Source organism: Phallusia mammillata, chromosome 2 (genome assembly GCF_965637545.1).
Source record: "Phallusia mammillata chromosome 2, kaPhaMamm4.hap1.1, whole genome shotgun sequence".
Classification (NCBI taxonomy): domain Eukaryota; kingdom Metazoa; phylum Chordata; class Ascidiacea; order Phlebobranchia; family Ascidiidae; genus Phallusia; species Phallusia mammillata.
In genome coordinates this window covers 10820474-10839774 of record NC_137253.1, presented here as the reverse complement: position 1 = coordinate 10839774, position 19301 = coordinate 10820474, and the positions used below count along the sequence as shown (strand labels likewise).

The 19301-nt window shown below is 39.2% G+C and overlaps 1 protein-coding gene across 1 annotated transcript; it reads left to right on the top strand.

Moving 5' to 3' along the window:
- Positions 1-4870: 4870 nt before the first annotated feature.
- LOC145213725 (protein yippee-like 1) lies at positions 4871-18226 on the top strand. The gene is made up of 4 exons (XM_080082100.1): positions 4871-5416; positions 5625-5668; positions 8667-8775; positions 17165-18226. The coding sequence occupies exons 1-4, from the start codon at positions 5312-5314 to the stop codon at positions 17252-17254; spliced, it is 348 nt and encodes a 115-aa protein (XP_079938226.1). The 5' UTR covers positions 4871-5311; the 3' UTR covers positions 17255-18226.
- The last annotated feature ends 1075 nt before the right edge of the window (positions 18227-19301 follow it).

The window sequence follows — 19301 nt, the reverse complement described above, 5'->3', positions numbered from 1 at the left end:
AGTAAGCTTTTATTAAACGTGCATTAAACATGATTTAGTAAAGTTTAGAAATGGCTGTTTTGAAAAAGTACACAAATTTTGTAACTTTTAAAAACACACACTTTAAATTTAATTTATTTTTTTGATACCGATGTTACAAGGCAAAGTCGGTACTGATAAAACTAATGTCAAACAAAACTACTTCGACTGACAAATCTACCGCAAAAAACTCCTGAACCCCTGGAACCTGCTGAAAACTTCACTGGAGAAAGGCGTTCCTTAGCTATTCGGTGGCCGACCAAGCATGACCAATAGTTCCTGTTCTCCGCATTTGGTCTTGCCGGCCAGGCGCGGGATGACGGAAATCCGCATTTTTTTCAATAAGTTGACACCAATTCAATACGACAGTAGCAAATCCACAAACCAGACTACTTGGCACATAAACTGGTAGATTTTCTGATTTGTATGAAGAAGAAACGGGAAAACGCAAATGACACCCCAATGATAAATAAAAAATTACGACACCGGGAATTGTTTGTCGTCCTCTTGTGTCAGGGTATTTCCTCCTACAACTTTATTTATCCGCAAGGGGAGTTAACATTTTTTAAACAGTTTGACAATGGATCTAATGTTTGTGAATACAAACAACACTCAAAAATATTTGACTTAATCAAGTTAGATTACTTTAATTATGGAGCGTTTAAGCGTATTCGATACGCTTATTCGATACGCGTTTCTCTCGTTTCTCCGATTCTCGATGCGCTATTGCGCTCGGCACAGGTGGTTTGAATACGCTTAGGCGCCAATACGCTTAGGAGAACTCTTTTGTGAACAAGTAGGTCAACTTGAAACCAGGGAGTCGAACCGGAACTGAACCCGAACCCGCGAACCGGTTTGAGCGGTTAATTTCATTAAACCCGAACCGAACCCGGACCGCTAATTACGATTTTCTAAAAACCCGAACCGGAGTTGAACCCTATATTTTGTTTGGCGTTGGACCCGAACCGGAACTGAACCAGTAAAAAATGCAGTCTGTTTTGTATTTGGCGATTGTTTTTCAAAATAGCGCACTTAAGAATACGCGAGATAACACTGATAGGGCGTGTCAAAAATAACAGTGCAAGGTCAAAAATCTTGTGGGGTTTGATAAGGCCAGGAAGATGATAGGTAGAATTAAATTGAAACGAATGAAAATTTGAACCGGTTTAAAAACCGCAAACCGGTTCGGACCGGATAATTTGTCCAAACCGGAACAAAACCCGAACCCGAAAATACACATTTTTAAAAACCTGAACCGAACCCGAACCCTTAAAAACAAAACGAAGTGAACCCGAACCGAACCTGAACCCGTATGACAAGCGGTTCGACTCCCTGCTTGAAACCATATGCAGTTTGTTTAATTTGGTGCCGAAAATAACGGGGAAATTGTAGCTAATGCTGAACAAACGTTCCGTACACCAAGTTACATATTTAATTAAGTTTTTCGTCCAATTGGTGCAAAGTTATACAAATTAGTCGTTTTTTATACATATAACCCACAAGAGACTCCAATGAAACAAATTTAATAGATTTATACAGTAATATTAAGGAATTTTTTAATGTGCTACATGGACTGGAAATGTAAAACAGTTATAGTATCAACAATTTAGAAATCAGCACCTATTACCATTGGACAATTAAGTCAGAGTGATCTATACATTTTAAATGTTTCTTCTAACTATTCCTGAGGGTGTAACTGTTCACAATAAAGAAATTCATAGATTTGGTATGTCTAAACTCGACGCAAATAACTGCTGCACACAAATTAATTCAGATTTTTTTCGGAAGAATAGACTAAAAGTTTAAAAATACTTTAAAATTAACAATTATCCGGCCTTATGTTTGTATATCACTTTACAATAACCACCATATCGTTTTTGCGCAAAGCTGAAAACCTTGAATGCGATTCGGTTCGGCAACATGTAATTTTACGCTTTAGCGAATCGAAATCGTGACGTCAGACAATGCGCATCAACGATACGATTCGATTCGCCCACGTAAAAAGGATCGAGCTAGAAGAAAAGTTAATTTAAACGCCATAATTTATACCTGTTATTGCTTAAAAAACAAGGCATCATCGTCGTTTGCAGCCGCTGTCACTCAACATGCTTTCTCAAGTTAAACCAGATGGTCTTAACAGTTTTGTTTTTTCCCCAGTAACTTTAGTTACTATTATATCCTTGTAAATATTATATCCCGGAAGAGGGCGGTACAGAGCTCTCCAATAAACGCGTTTTGCCCGTGTGTTTGAGTTGAGTTGAGTGTTCCAGGATGAAACAACATTTCTCATCGTGCGTTAAAGTTATTGAAACTAAACAGTGTCCTCTAGTCCAGAAGTATTTTGATATTTACAATTATAAGACTTTCCTTGTGTTTCGTTGGTAAATCTTGTTATCAAATCGTGTTAGTGGCCTAAATAATTGTCTCGTAGCAATTTAGCGATACACAATTAATACACACAAAGGAATCGTGGCTAATGTCTCTTTTGGGTTGGCTTGAAATAATGTAGATTTATGATTTATAATCTGATTTATATCAAAAAGCACGACAAGAAAAATCGCCTTTTCGTATATTCATAGGTCCATCCGTTAGATCAGTTTACAGTCCACGTGTTAGCTATACATCTATACAGTCATGTTTGGTTTAACTGTAATACAAGGCGGATATAGCAGACAACAGCTAAGGCGGATACAACACTTGCCGTCGGAGTTATTATAGCCGCTTTGTGCCGCTTTAAGCACTGCCAATAATCCCGCAAGCACTTAACGACGTGGCCTAATTTGGTCTCATTCACACCAAATGCACTTAACTGCTTTATAATTTAGCTCAGGCAATTTGCCTGCGTGATTATTTTATCGAATTTTATAACCGTACTTTGAGCATAATTTTGTAGTATGCGACAGGGTGTACATTACGTTGACACCATGGTGTAACTGCAGTTTTATTTGTGATTCAGTTTTAGATGGTTTGCTTGTATTAAAATGTATTAAACGCGTTTGCAGGTGGCCAGGCAAATATCGATCATTCGGGCAAGCAATATTCGCTGGAATTCAATAATAAACAACGACATATGGAATCCGAGACAAAATACGAGAAACGTGAGGTGTTTTACCTTATGAGTGCCATATGACACTGGAAGATAATTCCTTCGTTGATAAGAAGAATTTATCGTACAAAATTTCTGAATTATTTATGCATTAAACAAAGTGTTAAACTTAAACGGCGAATACTTTTTGTCATCGGTATAATATGATTTGTTAAACCACAAGCGATCTGTAATGATTGTCGTTGGGTAGTTTATGGGTTGAGTATATGCTCAGACAACTCTTATCTGTTGGTCGGTTTCCACTCTAATGACCACAAAACGTCTGTTCGAATGCGCGCGTATTACAAAGTGTCAAAAACAGCTCTTTGGCGCCAGTAACAACTAACATTTGAAATTAAACCGAAAAAGTTCGTGCTAAAGTTTTGTCAAATATAAGCTAGGCCACAAATATTTGTTTTCATATTTGTCTTTCGCCTCGAATAATCCTATAATTTTAGCCTTTTGATAACCTTCTACATGGCAGAGTTGTGTAAATCACATATTATAGTTCCGCAAATATGATTTAATCCCTTATTGCTCAATTTCAACCTTAGACGTTGTTTGGTTGCATATCATGCTTCACAACATGGTTACATCAAAGGTCTTTTGTAACGTATTTGATATCCAGTGGTGCTTTCTTGTACCTTGCCACGGTACTTGGTTTTCGATAGCACTCCGAATGACGGAAACCTGTTCCGACCAGTCGACCAACATTTCAATTGTAGTCCCAAACCGCCAGTGCTTCGACACGCTTTTCTTTGTTCACATCGCGCTCACTTTTTTCTTGCGCCAACCCAACAAAGACCATGTGGTCGAAGGCCGAGCTTCACAATCGAAATGCTACTCAGGCTTAGACAGCTGTACGCCTTCGCTGGGTGTTTAGGCTTGCATGTAGCCTAAAAGCGACAGAAACTGTGGCACATAGTTGTTTGCGTATGTGTGTAATGTAGTCAAATTTTCGTTTTAATTTTTTGGTGCACAAAGGTCATCTCTCGAGAGGAAATGAAATTGAAACAAAATATCATGTCAAATATGACAAATTTTGTCGAATGTAACATCTGGGTAGACTATATTAGTGCCAACTACAAACAACTTAAAAAGCTGAAGCTTTTTTTTAGAGGTTGTAGCCTATTTAATTGGTTTGGGTAAACTTAGTTTATGAATCGTGAGGAATTTGTGTCAATACCTCAATACAGTTTGAAACAAATGTTTATTGGGAAGAATTGTAAATGCAACCGAAAGTTAGTCTCGCAATGGAAAGCCGTTGTACAAACAAACAATCTATTCAAAGGAGGAAGCTGTCTATTTGGCTGACAACGAACTGTTGTTTACATGCGAACTGTAACACATGAGCTACTACGAGTTTTCTGTTTTGTATCCTAACTAAACAGAAGTCTAACGACGTTGTAAAAATGCAGTACACTTTCACGGATGGCGCAATGGTGGTTCGATTTTGTAAAAAATCGCCTCGTTCAGCACTTACCTTGCCAGTTTGTGTTGACAATCCGTTGCCTATGCGAGAGAGCGCGTGAGAAAAAACAGCTGACGAAAATAAAAGAAACGCCTCCCAGGCTCGTGGTTTTTGTCAACCAATAGCAACGCTTCGCTGTAGAACACTGAGCTTATCACGTTTTCATGGAGCATAAAAGAGAACTAAAACATGCCTTAACATGAGGAGTGCACTTCCTTCTGCGAGAAAATAAAAGAAACATACTTGTCGCGCGCGTACAAAGAAGCGCTCGCGCACACGTGATTGTCGCATTCGAGTGTTATTGTCGTTGGGGAGCTTTGCAAAAACGTTATTACGTTGGCTGGTTTTGGCGGCGGTGCTCGTTTTGTAGCGTCGTTTCACCAAACCTGTGTGTTTGACTGGTCGTGCAGTTAAAATGCTGTTGTATTGTTGTTGTTTTACTTTAGCGAGTTCTGGGCGGTATGCGTACGTATTGTTGACGCGGACATGACAATTAACAATAGCGAATGTCAATTGATCAAAAATTGAGCAATATTGTAGCAATTATTGCAAAAACCTGGCTTTTACAGCGAAACAATGAACAAGTTGTGATGTTTTCTTTTTAGTGCTGTCTGCAGGCTTACAGAGTAATGCAAGAAAGTTGTCTGCTGTAAACTTGCTTTGAAGCAGAAAAATTATTTCGAAAGCATTTGATTCAAACATTTACTCAAAGAAGATAAACTACAACTGCAACAAACATGGTGAAAATGTTTCAAGATTATCTTGGGCCAGATTGCCATCGAACCTATAGTTGTGTACATTGTCGAGCACATTTAGCAGGTCATGCTGCATTGATTTCCAAGGTAATATGATATTGTTATTTGTAGTAAATAACAAGTTGACATTAAATGTCTGCAATTGTTGGTTTTGACAAATATTTAGGCTTAAAGTATTTGATTATTAATACATAAAATATACAAATCAATAATTGGAACATATTTAATGTTTTTTGTCCTTTTGGTCAGAGTCGCAAACTTATTTAACTAAAGTCATGTTTGCATTAACTTACAGTCATTTCAAGGAAGCCAAGGCAGAGCTTACCTCTTCAACAAAGTGTGAGTTTATGCAATTATTCATTATTAAAGAAAATAATTTTGTACTGTAAAATATAATTAATATGTTACACCTTACTTCTAATAACACTTAAAGACTGATATGGGTGTTCCAAAAATAATTGTAAACTCATTTAAACTCTTGATGATAGGTCACTTCTGTTTTTTGGTTAACAATCAATTCATAAAACACTATTAATAACTTTAATTGCACTGTTAAAGCTATATTCTAATTTAATTGATGTGATATTTTTCTTCTGGATGACCCACAGCAAAGACAAATAAAGAACAAAAAATTAAAAATAACTGAAAATGGTTTATCATCTGTTGTTGTAAGCCTAAAGAAATCTTGTAAGACTGAATTGTTGTTATTGGTTGAATAATATATAACGGCCAAGTCTTTCCCTGATCCTGTGATTAAGTCGTCATTATTATTTGTAATCTTTCAAGACAGACAAGAAATTTTGTCCTAAATATTTTATGTACAAACGAGTTTAATTTTAGTTTTGCCCTAAAAGTAACATTTTGTTTGCAAAAAAGTAATGTCACCCCCATACTAATATTCATATCAAATGAAGCTGTTGCTAAGACATGTGTTAAATGGTGAAAGATTATTTCAACAACATACATGCAACATTAAATTGTTGACCAGAGGTTATGCAATTATGCTGGGTTATCGAGTCCCACAACAACAAAGCAATTAAACTTCCATTCAATGCCTAAGTAATGCACATACCCTATGCCCTCACATGCCTTCCAATCAATGCCAATCTCATGCCCTAGCGTTGCCATGCAAACTAAGTCTCTAAGAAATATGTATTGATTAATGCCGCAGGAAAAGATTTCCAGGCATAGGAGAAACAAGTAATGAAAACTGTTTTGGGTTTTGTTATTGGAAAAAGTTTGCATGAAAAAATGTTAAAAAAACAACATTATTTTTAGTTGTACTGTAATTGGTAACAAATTAACATCTTGAAGTAGCTGTGGCAGAAAATATTTAAAGTTAAAACATTAGTCTATGAGTAACATGTGTTTGGCTTGCACCACTCTTGTTGTTGTGCATTAGTGTTTTAAACTCATGACAACAGGAAATTGCACTTTTATGGGGCATTGCACATTGCATGCCTGCCAACCAGTGCACTCCTAAAGGGAAATTGCACCAACAGAACCTCTTCCAAACAGTGGAAGTGTTTTGGCTGCTATCCTGTTGTTCAAATGTACTTTGACTTTGGTACTCCCTTATGCGTTGTATAAATGCAATAGAAATAAATGTTCAGGTCCCGGTGCCAATTTTAAGTCAACTCTAAACAGACCTATATTGATGGCTACTAAAAAAAACACCTCTGTTTCAAATGTCATTTTAATGAAGGATAAATTTCTTTGTGTGTGGCTGAAACCTCGGCTTGTAATATAAACTTGAATCTTTGCTTGCATGTTATCTATGGACTGGCACTGTATTTAGATGTATATGTTTCATTAAATTAATTAATACAACAGCAGATTTTTCTGCACTCAATTTGATACACAAGGGGTGCATATTTGTATTGGTACAAACCAAGTTTATTGACAAAAAAATGTGGGTCTGTTGACTGAATGTGTAAAGTTTACTTGTTTTATTCAAATCAGGTTGAAACTTAACAGTAAACACATTAACTGTAATGTCATAAAGCAAGATGCTTTAACTACAATGCTTCCTATATTATTAGTGGGCATGTATGTACGATTAGCACAAACGAACAACAGCTACAAGGCTTGTTGTTGTGCATAAGCCGTCGGTCCAGGCGTCGTAATTGGTATTTGCTGGCAGTTATTGGCAGCCAGCCTTAAGATCGGATGCTACACACGCGCTTAATGTATTGCGCTGTTGAAGTATTGCCTACAGTGCCACAGAGACTTCTTTGTTTCCTAACGGGCCGGCCGTTTTGAATACAAAACTATGCCTTTGCGTCCATTAACAAGCATGCTCGTTTCGACTTGGATGTTTTTTAACGTTTTCGTTTTTGCTGGATCTTAAACAAAATAAATTATGCCTCAAGATTCAAGGAAAAGAAAAAAAACTATATATACGTCACCATTCACCAATTACTCGATATGTTTACAACGGTTTATGTAAAATGCACTGTATAATGTACAAATCGTCGTGATTCATACTGCCCTAAACACATGTATATATGCGTAAATATCATGCTTTTTGAACGAACATAATATAGACACAGTTAAACAGTGTGGTGGACCGGTCGCCCAGACACTGTTGCATGAAACCCTGTCATATTATGTTTCCTGATTCACATCAGGCATATGAATTCTCGGTAAAACCAGTCAACTCATTGTTACAGCCTAAATTGGTTTAATGGCCTGCGAGGTGATGACCGATGGAAATCATTTAAGAGGTCGTTGTTTTCTATTTATATTTTTACATATCAAATGTTGCGGTTCTGCAAATCGCGTTATGATAGGGTTCATTCCAGAGTTGCAAGCGGGCCCGAAATCTGAGCCCGAACCCGGCCCGAACCCGAAAGTATAAGCCCGAAGCCCGGCCCGAACCCGAAACGTTTTTGCAAAGCCCGTTTAGGCCCGAAATTTTGATTGACAGGCCTATCCAAGAAAGCCTTGCAACAAAGGATGAGAAAGAAAAAAGAGAAAGACAACAAACACAATGAACAATACTAGACAATGCGGTAAACAATACGTTTTAGAGTAGGCTGGGCATTAGGTCAAAGCCAGAGAATTGTTACTTAGCTGAGTGATTTTATTTAAAAAACAATGGCGGGAACGGAACGTAAAGTCAGGCCCGTTTTAAGCCCGTTTTCTCACAAATACCTAAGCCCGAACCCGGCCCGAACCCGGCCCGAAAAGCCCGGCCCGACTTGCAACTCTGGTTCATTCGAGTTTGCTTTCTGGTCCCCACTCCCTTAAAGTTTAGGCAACATACGATGATGGTGTAATGTAGAAATGACCTATCAACGTTCAACGGAATGACCAACTAAATTTGCATTTTCAGGGTGAACATTGACAGTGGCATTCCAGAGGAGCGTCTCCTGTTAACAGGAATGCATGCAGTTTGTGATATCTTCTGCAAATGCTGCAAAACCACACTCGGCTGGAAATATGTAAGTTTGAACGTAGACTCACGTCACTGCTAGCAATTTCAGCATTGACAAGGTGTTTTGCAAGCACTGGCAGTCGGTATATGCCTTCGGTCTTGGCCCAGGGCGCGGATCGGTTTGTACGTGTTCTAGCCGTTACCGTGTAATCAGATTTGTCATGCAGTTTTCTCCTTTAAACTGGTTTGGAAAAGCATGACATTTGTATGTATTGGAACGCCTGCAGCAGTTAGTTAAAGGTTGTGAGGCATGGTTCCTCACTTTAAAGAGCGGAAGGGCTGTGCCTAAGGAGTGACAAATATTTGTATCAGTCTTAGCCCATTTTGGAATAAGATATAGTCAGGTAGTTCGGTATTGAAACAAATCTCAATGTTAACCCCAAACCTACATGTCTTGATTTTGACACAAATATTACATCAACCGCTAAAAAAATCATTCAGTTTTTGTTCATTTATGGCCCTCAAAGGCAATTTACCTTGCCTGTGACATGACCTGGTACCTAAACACGGCCACCTAGTTACCTCGACCTATCCCTAATGTACAATTCTCCAACGAAGCACGTCCAAACATCGGTTTGACAGGCCTGACAAGTCTACCGGGCTGTCCATATATGAAGACGCTCCAAGCCGCTTGTGGTGTTGCGTCTTCCCACCGATATCCGTTTGCATAAGCACAGTGTTGACGTAAACTGTCTTGTGGAAACCTGAGAGCTCTCGCGGGACACCTTGGCGTTGACCTTTGTCTTACACTTTTGTTGTTGGATTGGTCGAACTATTGCGTAATAGACGACTTGATCATAGTCATGCCTTTTTGTATGGCTGATGGTGGGATTTTGTCAAAAGGTTTTAAAGAATGAATATCGCTTTTTACGTCCATTTTGGGCCAATACATTCCTCATCAAACATATGAACGGATCCGTGTATTTTAAAGTTCCACCTCGTCTTAAACACTATTGGAACCCTTTTCGGAAACCTTGGACATTAATAATACTCTAACCCTCGTACTACCACATTTTGTTTATCAGCTGATTTCCAATATAGCTTAACAGTTATAATATTAGTGAAAAAGCAAATGCCATATCTCTTGTGTGTTTGGCGACCACAATCAGCTGTTGACGGGTGCTATTGCCATGTCGAGTGCTACAGGATCGTTACAAGTTAACTCGTAACATTGTACAATGACGTCAAGCAATATAAAAGCTCTTTAGGCACTTAAGCCAACCAACCGGTATTACGACAACAAGTACGGTGCATTTTCATTTGCGCTAAGTTTGAGTTAATTAATCCCTATTGAATTGAGACTTTGATGTGTTTTCTAAACCGTAACGAAGATGTAGGTCAAGCTGTGGCTAATGAAAGCCTTTGGTTTCAAAGTTTCTCTTATGCAGTCAGTCCTATACACGTCGTGGGCATTTGATGCAAGCTTCGAACAAAAAAAAACGAACCCATCTTGTAATACACAACTTTAGGGCAAAGCAATTTTGTAATACAGGAAACCTTGATTAAACCAGATCCGGTTAATCCAGATCTTTGCCTAATTCAGACAAAACTCGAGGTACAAAGGATTTGTAATGTGGTAAGGCTTGAAATAATTGGCGTTGTTTGTACCAAAAAAATGTCCGGATTTGATGAAGATCCGGACTAACCGAGGTTTACTGTAGTTGGTTCAAAACATACAGTGGCCTACCTAGTGGATCATATTTACCGAATTGGACTCTTTTCGCCTTCTGACGTGAAAATCCCCGAGATGTTTTTACGGCGTTTATCATCGTCAAAAATACAACCTGCCATGCGGGAAAACACCTGGGCGCCGTTCTCAACTGTTTACCGTCGAAAACTGGCTACTGGCCAACGCAAAAGGGGGTTTCCCAAACGTTGGAAGCCACACATGTTGTTTTCCTGGTTTCTACAACGGATTGGGCCCTAATTGCGGTTTTTAAATGTGGCTGCCTTGTTTGATGACAGAACAAAGCGCTATTGTGACGCCATAGGTGTATTGCTTTTCGTGGAAACTGGAAGCCTGTTTGTCCGGAGCGTTGTTCTGTTTTATTTGTTTGTACTGTCTGTGGCGATAACCAACGTGAAATCACTTTGCACACAAAGTTTATGCCCTTTCCATGTACCTGACTCATTCTTTACATAAATTTGGGTGGAAAAAGAGGAACCATTGCCTTCATATTTAGGCTCTTGTAACCCTTGAGCTACTGATGTGTGTATTTGCATATACTGGTGACCTGCCCTCAGGCAACATGGAAAATACACAAAACATTGATTCTGAGTCGTTTCTCAGAACACCGTACGTTAAAGTGTTGTGCTGTACCTTACGCATTTACTTCTGTCTGTAACCACAATTAGATGATGTTTTCGTTCATGGACGGGGTGATGTTCAAAAGTTGTGTAGTATGATGTTTGCATGTACATTTTTGTGTTGTTTGGGCATAAAACATTACTGGACCTGAACCGCAGTATTGTGGTCTGGCGGCTAGTGTTTCAACAAAAACTTTTCTTTAAATTTTTTCACTGTAATTTATATTTTTACCACTAGGTGTGGAAATATTGCCGGCAAGGCGTATTAATAAGAGTCTCAGTGCAAAGGTATCACAAGTATCGATTATATCGTAAATCAATTATAAAATCCCTATCCAGTCTTTGTATTCTCTTGATAATGGTTCTATTTGAATAAGATACCCAAAAAGGCGAAATATATACATCTTGAATTCACAATCACAAGGTTGAATTAATTGATGTTTTAATAAATTTGGTTCTCTTGATATGTCTACAATATTTGTAATGCTTTCGCAGTCATGTTTTAATGTTGTGTAGCCTTGTTGTTAATTACGTTGCTTTGTTGTCATAAATGCGATTAAAATTTTGGTGCAAAACTAACAAATACTGAATCGGTTCGATAAGAATATTTTTGATTTTGCTGCTTGATCTTAAGCATTATCAATTCGACCTTTTCTGATCGCGACCACAAATTACAAACCCGTGTTCGTTTATCGCTGGGTATTAGCCGGACCAACTCGATGTCTTGATAAAACACCGCACAGCAAGGCCCCCTGTCCCGGTGTGAGACTCATAACTTATCTTATGACCACCCACAATACAAACTTATCACATGCGTTGGCGTCTGGTCTAAGACAGACCCGTGTGAACTAAAACGAATAGGCAAAACAAACGTGCGGTCCGAGTAATCACGTCTGAAATTAATTTACATCACTACCTGGTAATTAGTGCAACGCTGATATATCGATTTGTGAATTTATGCACACAAAGTTTGGCTTTTGTAATACAATGTGCTTATAGAGCCCTGAAACCACTTTGCTTATAACACTTGCTTTGTCTCATGCTGCAGACCTTTCCAAAGCGAAACCGTTGAATAGTTTCATTTTCCTTTTCCGCTTCTAGACTGTTACCTCCTTAACCTCTCCAAAAAACCTCAACCCCATCCAAAATCGTCCCTTTCATTCACAATCGACGGTAAAATTTGACCCTCCTACTCTCATTGTTCTGTCAAAGTGATCTAGGGATTGCCATTGTGACGTCACAATGCCACCCTTTAAGCATCTTTTTGGGGGCAAAAATGGTACCCGGGTTTAACGCATGATGAAATTTTGGGGGCCTTGGTCGGAAGTGGGGTCTGTTGAAAAGTCACCCACGCCCAATAACCCAACTTTTGTCGACGCCTGTTTTTGTTGTCCATATTGTCAAAGAGGATGTTTAATATACGGTCAATTGGATGCGTTCAGTTTTGCCTTGCTTTTCTAGTTATGCTATGCCTCAAACTGTATTTGTTAGTCAAGAGGTTTCATTTACACTGGTTAGTGCACCAAAAATGGTCATCAGTTTGTGATAAAACATGTGTAGAATTGTTTTTCTTTTTTGGTATAAAAACGGTCAAACCTTTACTTGGTCTTTCAGTCAGTCGAAAACTACAGTGTTTCTACCTAACGTTTAATTACGATTAAAACAATTCAGTTGGCTCAAACCGCACACTTTGCTTGTGTTTATTTTTTCTTTTACAATTTACTTCCTGTTTACACTTACGCATACATGGTTGTATAAGTGCTGGCGTCTCGCTAGTGTCAACCAAGCGACCGCATTTCAGACAGCCAGCGTTACTCAGCAGTGCCAATCCAGCCACCAGTCTTCCGTTTAGTTGTGAACACGCCGCCTGCCACCCGCAAACGCTCTTTGTGACGTCACGACCACGTGTTAGCGAGCCAGGAGCACTGTCGTTGTCTGGGCAACGCGACAACCGCCGTCCGTTGAAGAGGATTTGTGTTTCCGTATTTAGCAGCGTAACCGTTGGCCCTAGCTTTTGTTGTATAAGCCGCCCTGGTTAAAATTTGCTCTACTGCGGTTTGCAAACGAGCTTGTCAGAGGGACTTCCGTTGGTTAATGGCATGTTCATTCATGTTCACACGAAATCTGATGTCATTTTACATGTTACAATTTTATGCAACGCAAAAACAACGTGTGTGCTACGGAAACCACATGCTTACCTATAAATCTGTAACGGGTTTTGTGTAGCAAGCGTACATGTTGCAAAGTTTCTGAACTGTGCATTCAACGACCGGTAAAGCATTTTTTTTCAGAACTTAAAATGTTCTGAGACCATTTCCATTGCCCGTTTCACAGCGTATACATTGCACGCCAGATACCTTTGGGCTTAGACCTGTCATTTAGAACAGAGAAGTCATTTTTACGCTGCCACCACGCACTGTTCCTCTACCGCTAATAGTTGTGTCGCCTGTTAATTGCACGCCATCACGAAAGAGCTATTTGTATGCAAACAACTGCCACTAGCGTTAAAATAGCGTGACGTTGTTTACAAACATGTTTCATTTACGGTTATTTTTTAAACCAAAGCTAGTCTTTCAGTTTATTTGTTGCCAACAAAGCCCGAAATACTTCTAATTATGTGACCATTGTTAAAAGCCATCAGTTTTTTTATGTGTTCTGTTTTGGCTGTCTCATTCATACAAGGTGTTTTTACATGATAAGTCACCAACCTATTCTACGGGATATTTTTGGAGACAACATACTGCCTTAGGACTTTTGGTATTGTCAAATACATGTGATTGACCTTTATTTGTGTAAAAAAGTATATCGGACTTCTATAAAGCAAAACACAAAGCTTTTTTATGTTGCTAATCAAAGTTTTAGCCGTTTGGAATCATTGAAAACGTTCCCATGATACAAGAGTGTCGATTTACAGCCATTGTTGCCCCAGTCCGTTTTCAGGCCTCTCTGTATTGATCGAATCACTGCCTTGCCAACAAGGTTTGTGAGGTCACACAGCGTTCACTGGTGCGTGACGACAATTTGTTTTGAACAGGGTTGACTTTGTGCGCGCTGCGCTTGACTTGTTTTGCGTCAGATCACGTCACGGTTTTTGGTTTTATTTCGTCTTCGAGCCAACCTTTTCCGGTGGAGAAGGTTAAACCGTCGGTTTGTTGATTCAACGACAGAAAAGCAGTCCATTTTACACTGCTATTTCTGTAGTATACGTGCTGGGTCAATTAGTGTTATTGCAATTAGCAAATTTCCGATTAAACGAATCTTGTGATAAAAATATGTTTTTAAAATTCAAATCTCTAATTACCATTGGTCAAATCGTCCTGAAAATGGCATATAACAAGTTAATCCTTCAATCTGTTTTTACAATGATGGAACAAATATATACCGTTTTGAGCACAACAAGTAACTTATTTATAGATCTTCTGTTTTAAGGCAAACACTCATACTCCCTGGTTTTACCTCCACTTATGACACATCTCAACCATGACGTCACAAACTTTAATGACGCAGAACCACAACAGTTATTTTTTGTGTCCGAGTTCTACGTACTTTAAATCATTGTAAATATTGTGTACCTGAACATTAAAAGCAGATTAAAACTGCACAATAAAGTTGTGGCGCCTTCAAAAGAAATGCAACTCCTTTTTGTAAAAAGATTTCAGCAACCATTAAGTTATCTTGTATATTGGCGCCTCAGTTGTAGATATGTGTACACGGGCTTGGGGCAACGGAGTTCAAAGTGTACATTTTTTGCCTTGTCATGCTGCCCCTGTACCACCGCCTCAGCCGCGGCTGTGAGAACAAGTCTGTGTGTGTACAAAAATGCCTAGCTCTAAAATGAAACTTTAAGGGACAAACAAAGCCGGGTTTGAAGCGGTGTTTTCCAATCGCCTGATATTTTATCCGGTTCTGGTTTTACGATGTTGAATTTTACCAGTTTTACTGTTTAACGCCTTTGTATGCGGAGTATCCGTAAGTGGACCTTTAAGTCATTTGGAACTCTTAAGAAGTTTTATGAGTGTTTGTTAACTGTATACTGCTTGCAGTACAACAGAAATCTTACAACTCTTGGCTAAACTTAGGTAAAATAGTAAAAAAATATAGACCGGACCCCCGGAAAAAAATAGAGATCTGTGAACCGCTTTGAAAGTGAAGTGTTTTTAACCATGTAGCTACCATCAGAAATAAGGCCAAATTTGGCTTTCTGTTTCTTCAGTATCCTGCTTTAATTTCCCACACAAGGCGAATGCATTACCTATAGTTCCGACAAACACTAATCCCATTGCCCAGTGCATCAGTATGGTGACACGTTCATGTCGGATTTGTGGACATACGTCGTCAATGTGATGAACTTCGCCCGTTGTATACGACCTGTTCATAACTCTGTAAGGCGATCGGATTAAACTCGAATAAGTGTACGTGACGTAGCAGTTCTGTGAATTCGTTTTCATCACCCCAGGCGGCGCCAGCTTCTTGACCTTGACGGGGAAAGTTTAAACTGCATACTAACGCAGGGCGGTAATTGGTTGTGACAGGTGTCACCGTTTGTGCCAATGTCACCCCTGTGACCGGCACCTCATGTCACTTGCCAATTTAATGTGACAACGAGGTCAATTTGGAGATTTAAGTGCGCATGCCAAGTCATTTAAGTGCCGACTGTATAGGGTCACGGTTATTCAAATTTTTTAAGTAATAAAAGTGTTATGTTTGGGCATAGCTAAGGAAACATTCAATATGCAAACATAGAGCTCTATGACGTTTGTACGTGTCTTTGTGACGTTACAGTTACCAGTGATGCTTGTCGAACTATCACTAGGGTATTTTTCGCTTGTATGGGAACTGAAATCCGAAGTGTAAACAACCAAGTCTGTCGGATCGAACCTGGGAGTTTTTCTCTGGCGACCCTCTTTAACAACTTCTAATTTTGTGCAAGTGGTTCGTAGTTAAAAAAAGACCGTCTGCAGGGTTTAGCTGAAAACATGCCTGACACCACGGGCCGTTCTGATCTTTTCATGCATTATTTATGCCATTCCCGCATATGCGTTCTCCCGTCCAACTCTTTCGCGTTGTGTTTACCAGTGAATCGGTCGTTTTGGGCTTCCATCTGGTTACGATGCGGTTTTATGGATCACTTGAAAACTCGGTGAACGAAAAGTGACGTTTTTTCCCATTTAAAAGTTTTTCATTTGTTCTAAATGTGGCGTATAGGGCCGCTATAAATAGGTTTACCTTAAATGAACACCTTGTTCAGTCGTTTACCACTTTTTGCTTTCAGAAACATTATTCTGTAACGAAACGTTTTTTCCATCAGTTTAATCTCCTCTTGGTTTGGTGATATACTGGTGTATCACGTGATCCAGCTAGGCTAGCTAGACGAGTTATAAGTCATAATTCGTAGCCTTGTGCCTGGACAGGATACAATTAACGCAAGGAAACTGTTTCGACTGCAATTATATTCCGTCGCATCGCAATTGGGGTGTCCACAGGGATCAAGCCTAGGTCCAAACTCGTTGGGCGGAAACTACATCAATTTGCTGTCGTTCACTGACTGAAGTTCCTTGGTTACGCCCTAACGTATTACGATGTCAATTGCCACTGCTGACGTGTTTAACTACCTACTAGGGAGCTTGCTCGCGTAACGTTGCCTTGCAATTACCTTGATTCGTATTGGAGCTGTCAGATCTAATATTTAGGGCAAGGAAGAAAGAAAATGAAATGCGGTCGTTTTATGTAAAGGGTAGAGAATGAAACATGGAGACGTCAAATTTAATTAGAAACCAGCAGGCAGAAGGAAATGTGAATATTTTTGCGACCACGTTCTCTTACCATTATTTGACACGCTTATGCCTTAGTACATTTTACTAAAGTTAAACTTAATAACCGACCATCATATTACCGACACATACTCCGTTTTGTTTTCGAGCATTGCTATCATATGGAGTGTCCTAGGGAAGCTACATTAGATGGCCAATTTCTTGTCACCGGCCGCACTTATACGTCAATAAAGTGTGCGCTGTCTGCAGCCTATTCATGTCATGGTTTTCAGCTTATGTACTAGCTCAATTTTGTAAATTTTCCTATTTATCTTTCAGGAACGGGCTTACGAGACGAGTCAAAAGTACAAGGAGGGCAAATTTATTATCGAGCTTATCCACATGGTGAAGGACAATGGGTGGAGTTAACCAACCTCATCACCCACTTGTCTGTTTTCTATATCGTACTCCTTCTTACCTGACAATGGACGTGTTTATGACTTAACCAACGGATTTTTTTCACGCCCTTACATTATCAGCAGACATTTTTCTTGTATTGCGCCGCTGGCCGATGCGTACTCGGATTATGTTCTAATCGAGACATCCTATTCGGCAATGAAATGCATCCTTTATGACGTCACAGTGACAAATTTCACCAACTAAGAAAACTGCCCCCTGCAAATTCGACGTTTTGTTTCGGCCCGTTCGTACTGTGAATTTCTTCGATTGCATTCCTTACATTAGCAAACGTGACGTCACCGAGAATAGTGACGTAGCACTGCTATGACGTCATCGAATTAATTTCTCATGGGGGGCGCTTCAAATTCAAAAAACGGGGTCCGTAAGTGTATTAATTACCACTATCTGTGTAAGTTAACTGTAGTTACTGTGATTTTGTTCACGCTGAAAACCAGCTTTTTTTCTTTTTGCTACGAGTTTTTGTTGTTTTCGGCACCTTTTTGTTGTTATTGTTGCTTTTCTTTTTTCTCGAATTGCTGTCGTTCTTCTTTTCCCCTTTCCGTATTTCCATTTGTTAAGAGCGCACTGTTATTATACGTTTAATGGGCTTTTCCCCCCACACAACTATCCTTTCCTATACCAATACTGTTCCGCAAGCCAGTAAAGCCTTGTTTTCATATCAAAGCGCGTGTTTTAATCGCGTTGGACTCAAAAAACTTAACGTCCAGATTTCAGTATTCCACGTTATTTTTTGTTGTTCCAAATTTTTCGCATACAAATAAAAACCTCTGACGTCACCACCACTGCTGCGTGACGCAATACGACATGACGTTGATTATCGTTCGCTGGTTTTTGTTGCATCGTGACGTAGTTTTCGGCGTGTAGCGTGTTCTCTGTCTTTTCACATTGCATGAGTCGCGTGAATACACTACTATTACGAAATCAATAGTGGTTTGTGACGTCATATACCTATGTATGTGACGTCAGCAACAAACTCAAATTAAACTTGGTGTGTATTTCGTTAGAAAACTTGGCGAAATACCATGAAGCGTAAACCACTTTTCGGTCCACTTGTTAGTACGCTTCAGGTTGACTGATAGTGAACTGAAATTAAAACAAATCGAAAAAACCTCTTCGGCATTTTGAGTTTAGTGTTGCGTGATGCAACAAACTATTTGTGTCCTTGTGTTAATTAACATGTTACAAAGGCCTTTATTTGCGCTGCTCAAAGATAGAAGTGCCTTAGGTGAAAGCAATTGCAATTTAACGTTTTTTTGCTGTTTGTGCACACATGGTTTTGTCCAACCGAACCCACGTTACTATTCAGAATAGTATTTATTAAACAAATTTCCCACGTTTAAAAGGATACCCTAACATATACAGTGACCAAACATTTTTACATTTGCTCAGAACCTTTACGCTACCACTATACGGCGAAAACAGAAAAAAATCACGTAGGCCTATTCGCCTGCACATTTTGCCACCAACATGTTGTTGTCTGTTTAAAACCGATTTATTGCAGCACGTGGACGTCGGGTTTGTTTGCAAACAAAGCATTCCTCTGACGTAGAAACTTGTTGGTACAGAGCGTGGCGCAAGTCTGTGTCAATAAAACAAGGTCCTGTAAACGTGCTGCTGACATGCACGGTAAGTCTGTAAACGGCCAGTGTTTATTATGAGACGACTACTAAATTGCTCTGTATTATGCCAAATTGGCTGTGTGTTTTATGACGACGCAGAGTTACTGTCTGAAAGTGCTTTGGAGACGAAACGTCAATGAAAAAGCTGTTCACCAACTAATGTTGAGCCAGTTTAACAGTTCGCAGTAGTTGGTTACGTAAAGAATTATTAAACACAGATTTAACACTTCACTTCATCTTATTGTTTTTTTATAGCTCTGACAGACACATTTTCAAGTAGTCGACCCAAATTACAATTCTTTGTATTTCTTTCCCGGATTTTTGTTGTATATGTCTCAAGTCGAGGCAGAATTTGCACACACGGTTTGACAGGACAT

Excerpts from the sequence above, each read along its gene's own strand:
- LOC145213725 (XM_080082100.1), top strand. The coding sequence starts at position 5,312 with ATGGTGAAAATGTTTCAAGATTATCTTGGGCCAGATTGCCATCGAACC. Across the intron at positions 5,417-5,624 it reads ATGCTGCATTGATTTCCAAG|TCATTTCAAGGAAGCCAAGG; the intron begins GTAATATGATAT and ends ATTAACTTACAG. Across the intron at positions 8,776-17,164 it reads CCACACTCGGCTGGAAATAT|GAACGGGCTTACGAGACGAG; the intron begins GTAAGTTTGAAC and ends TTTATCTTTCAG.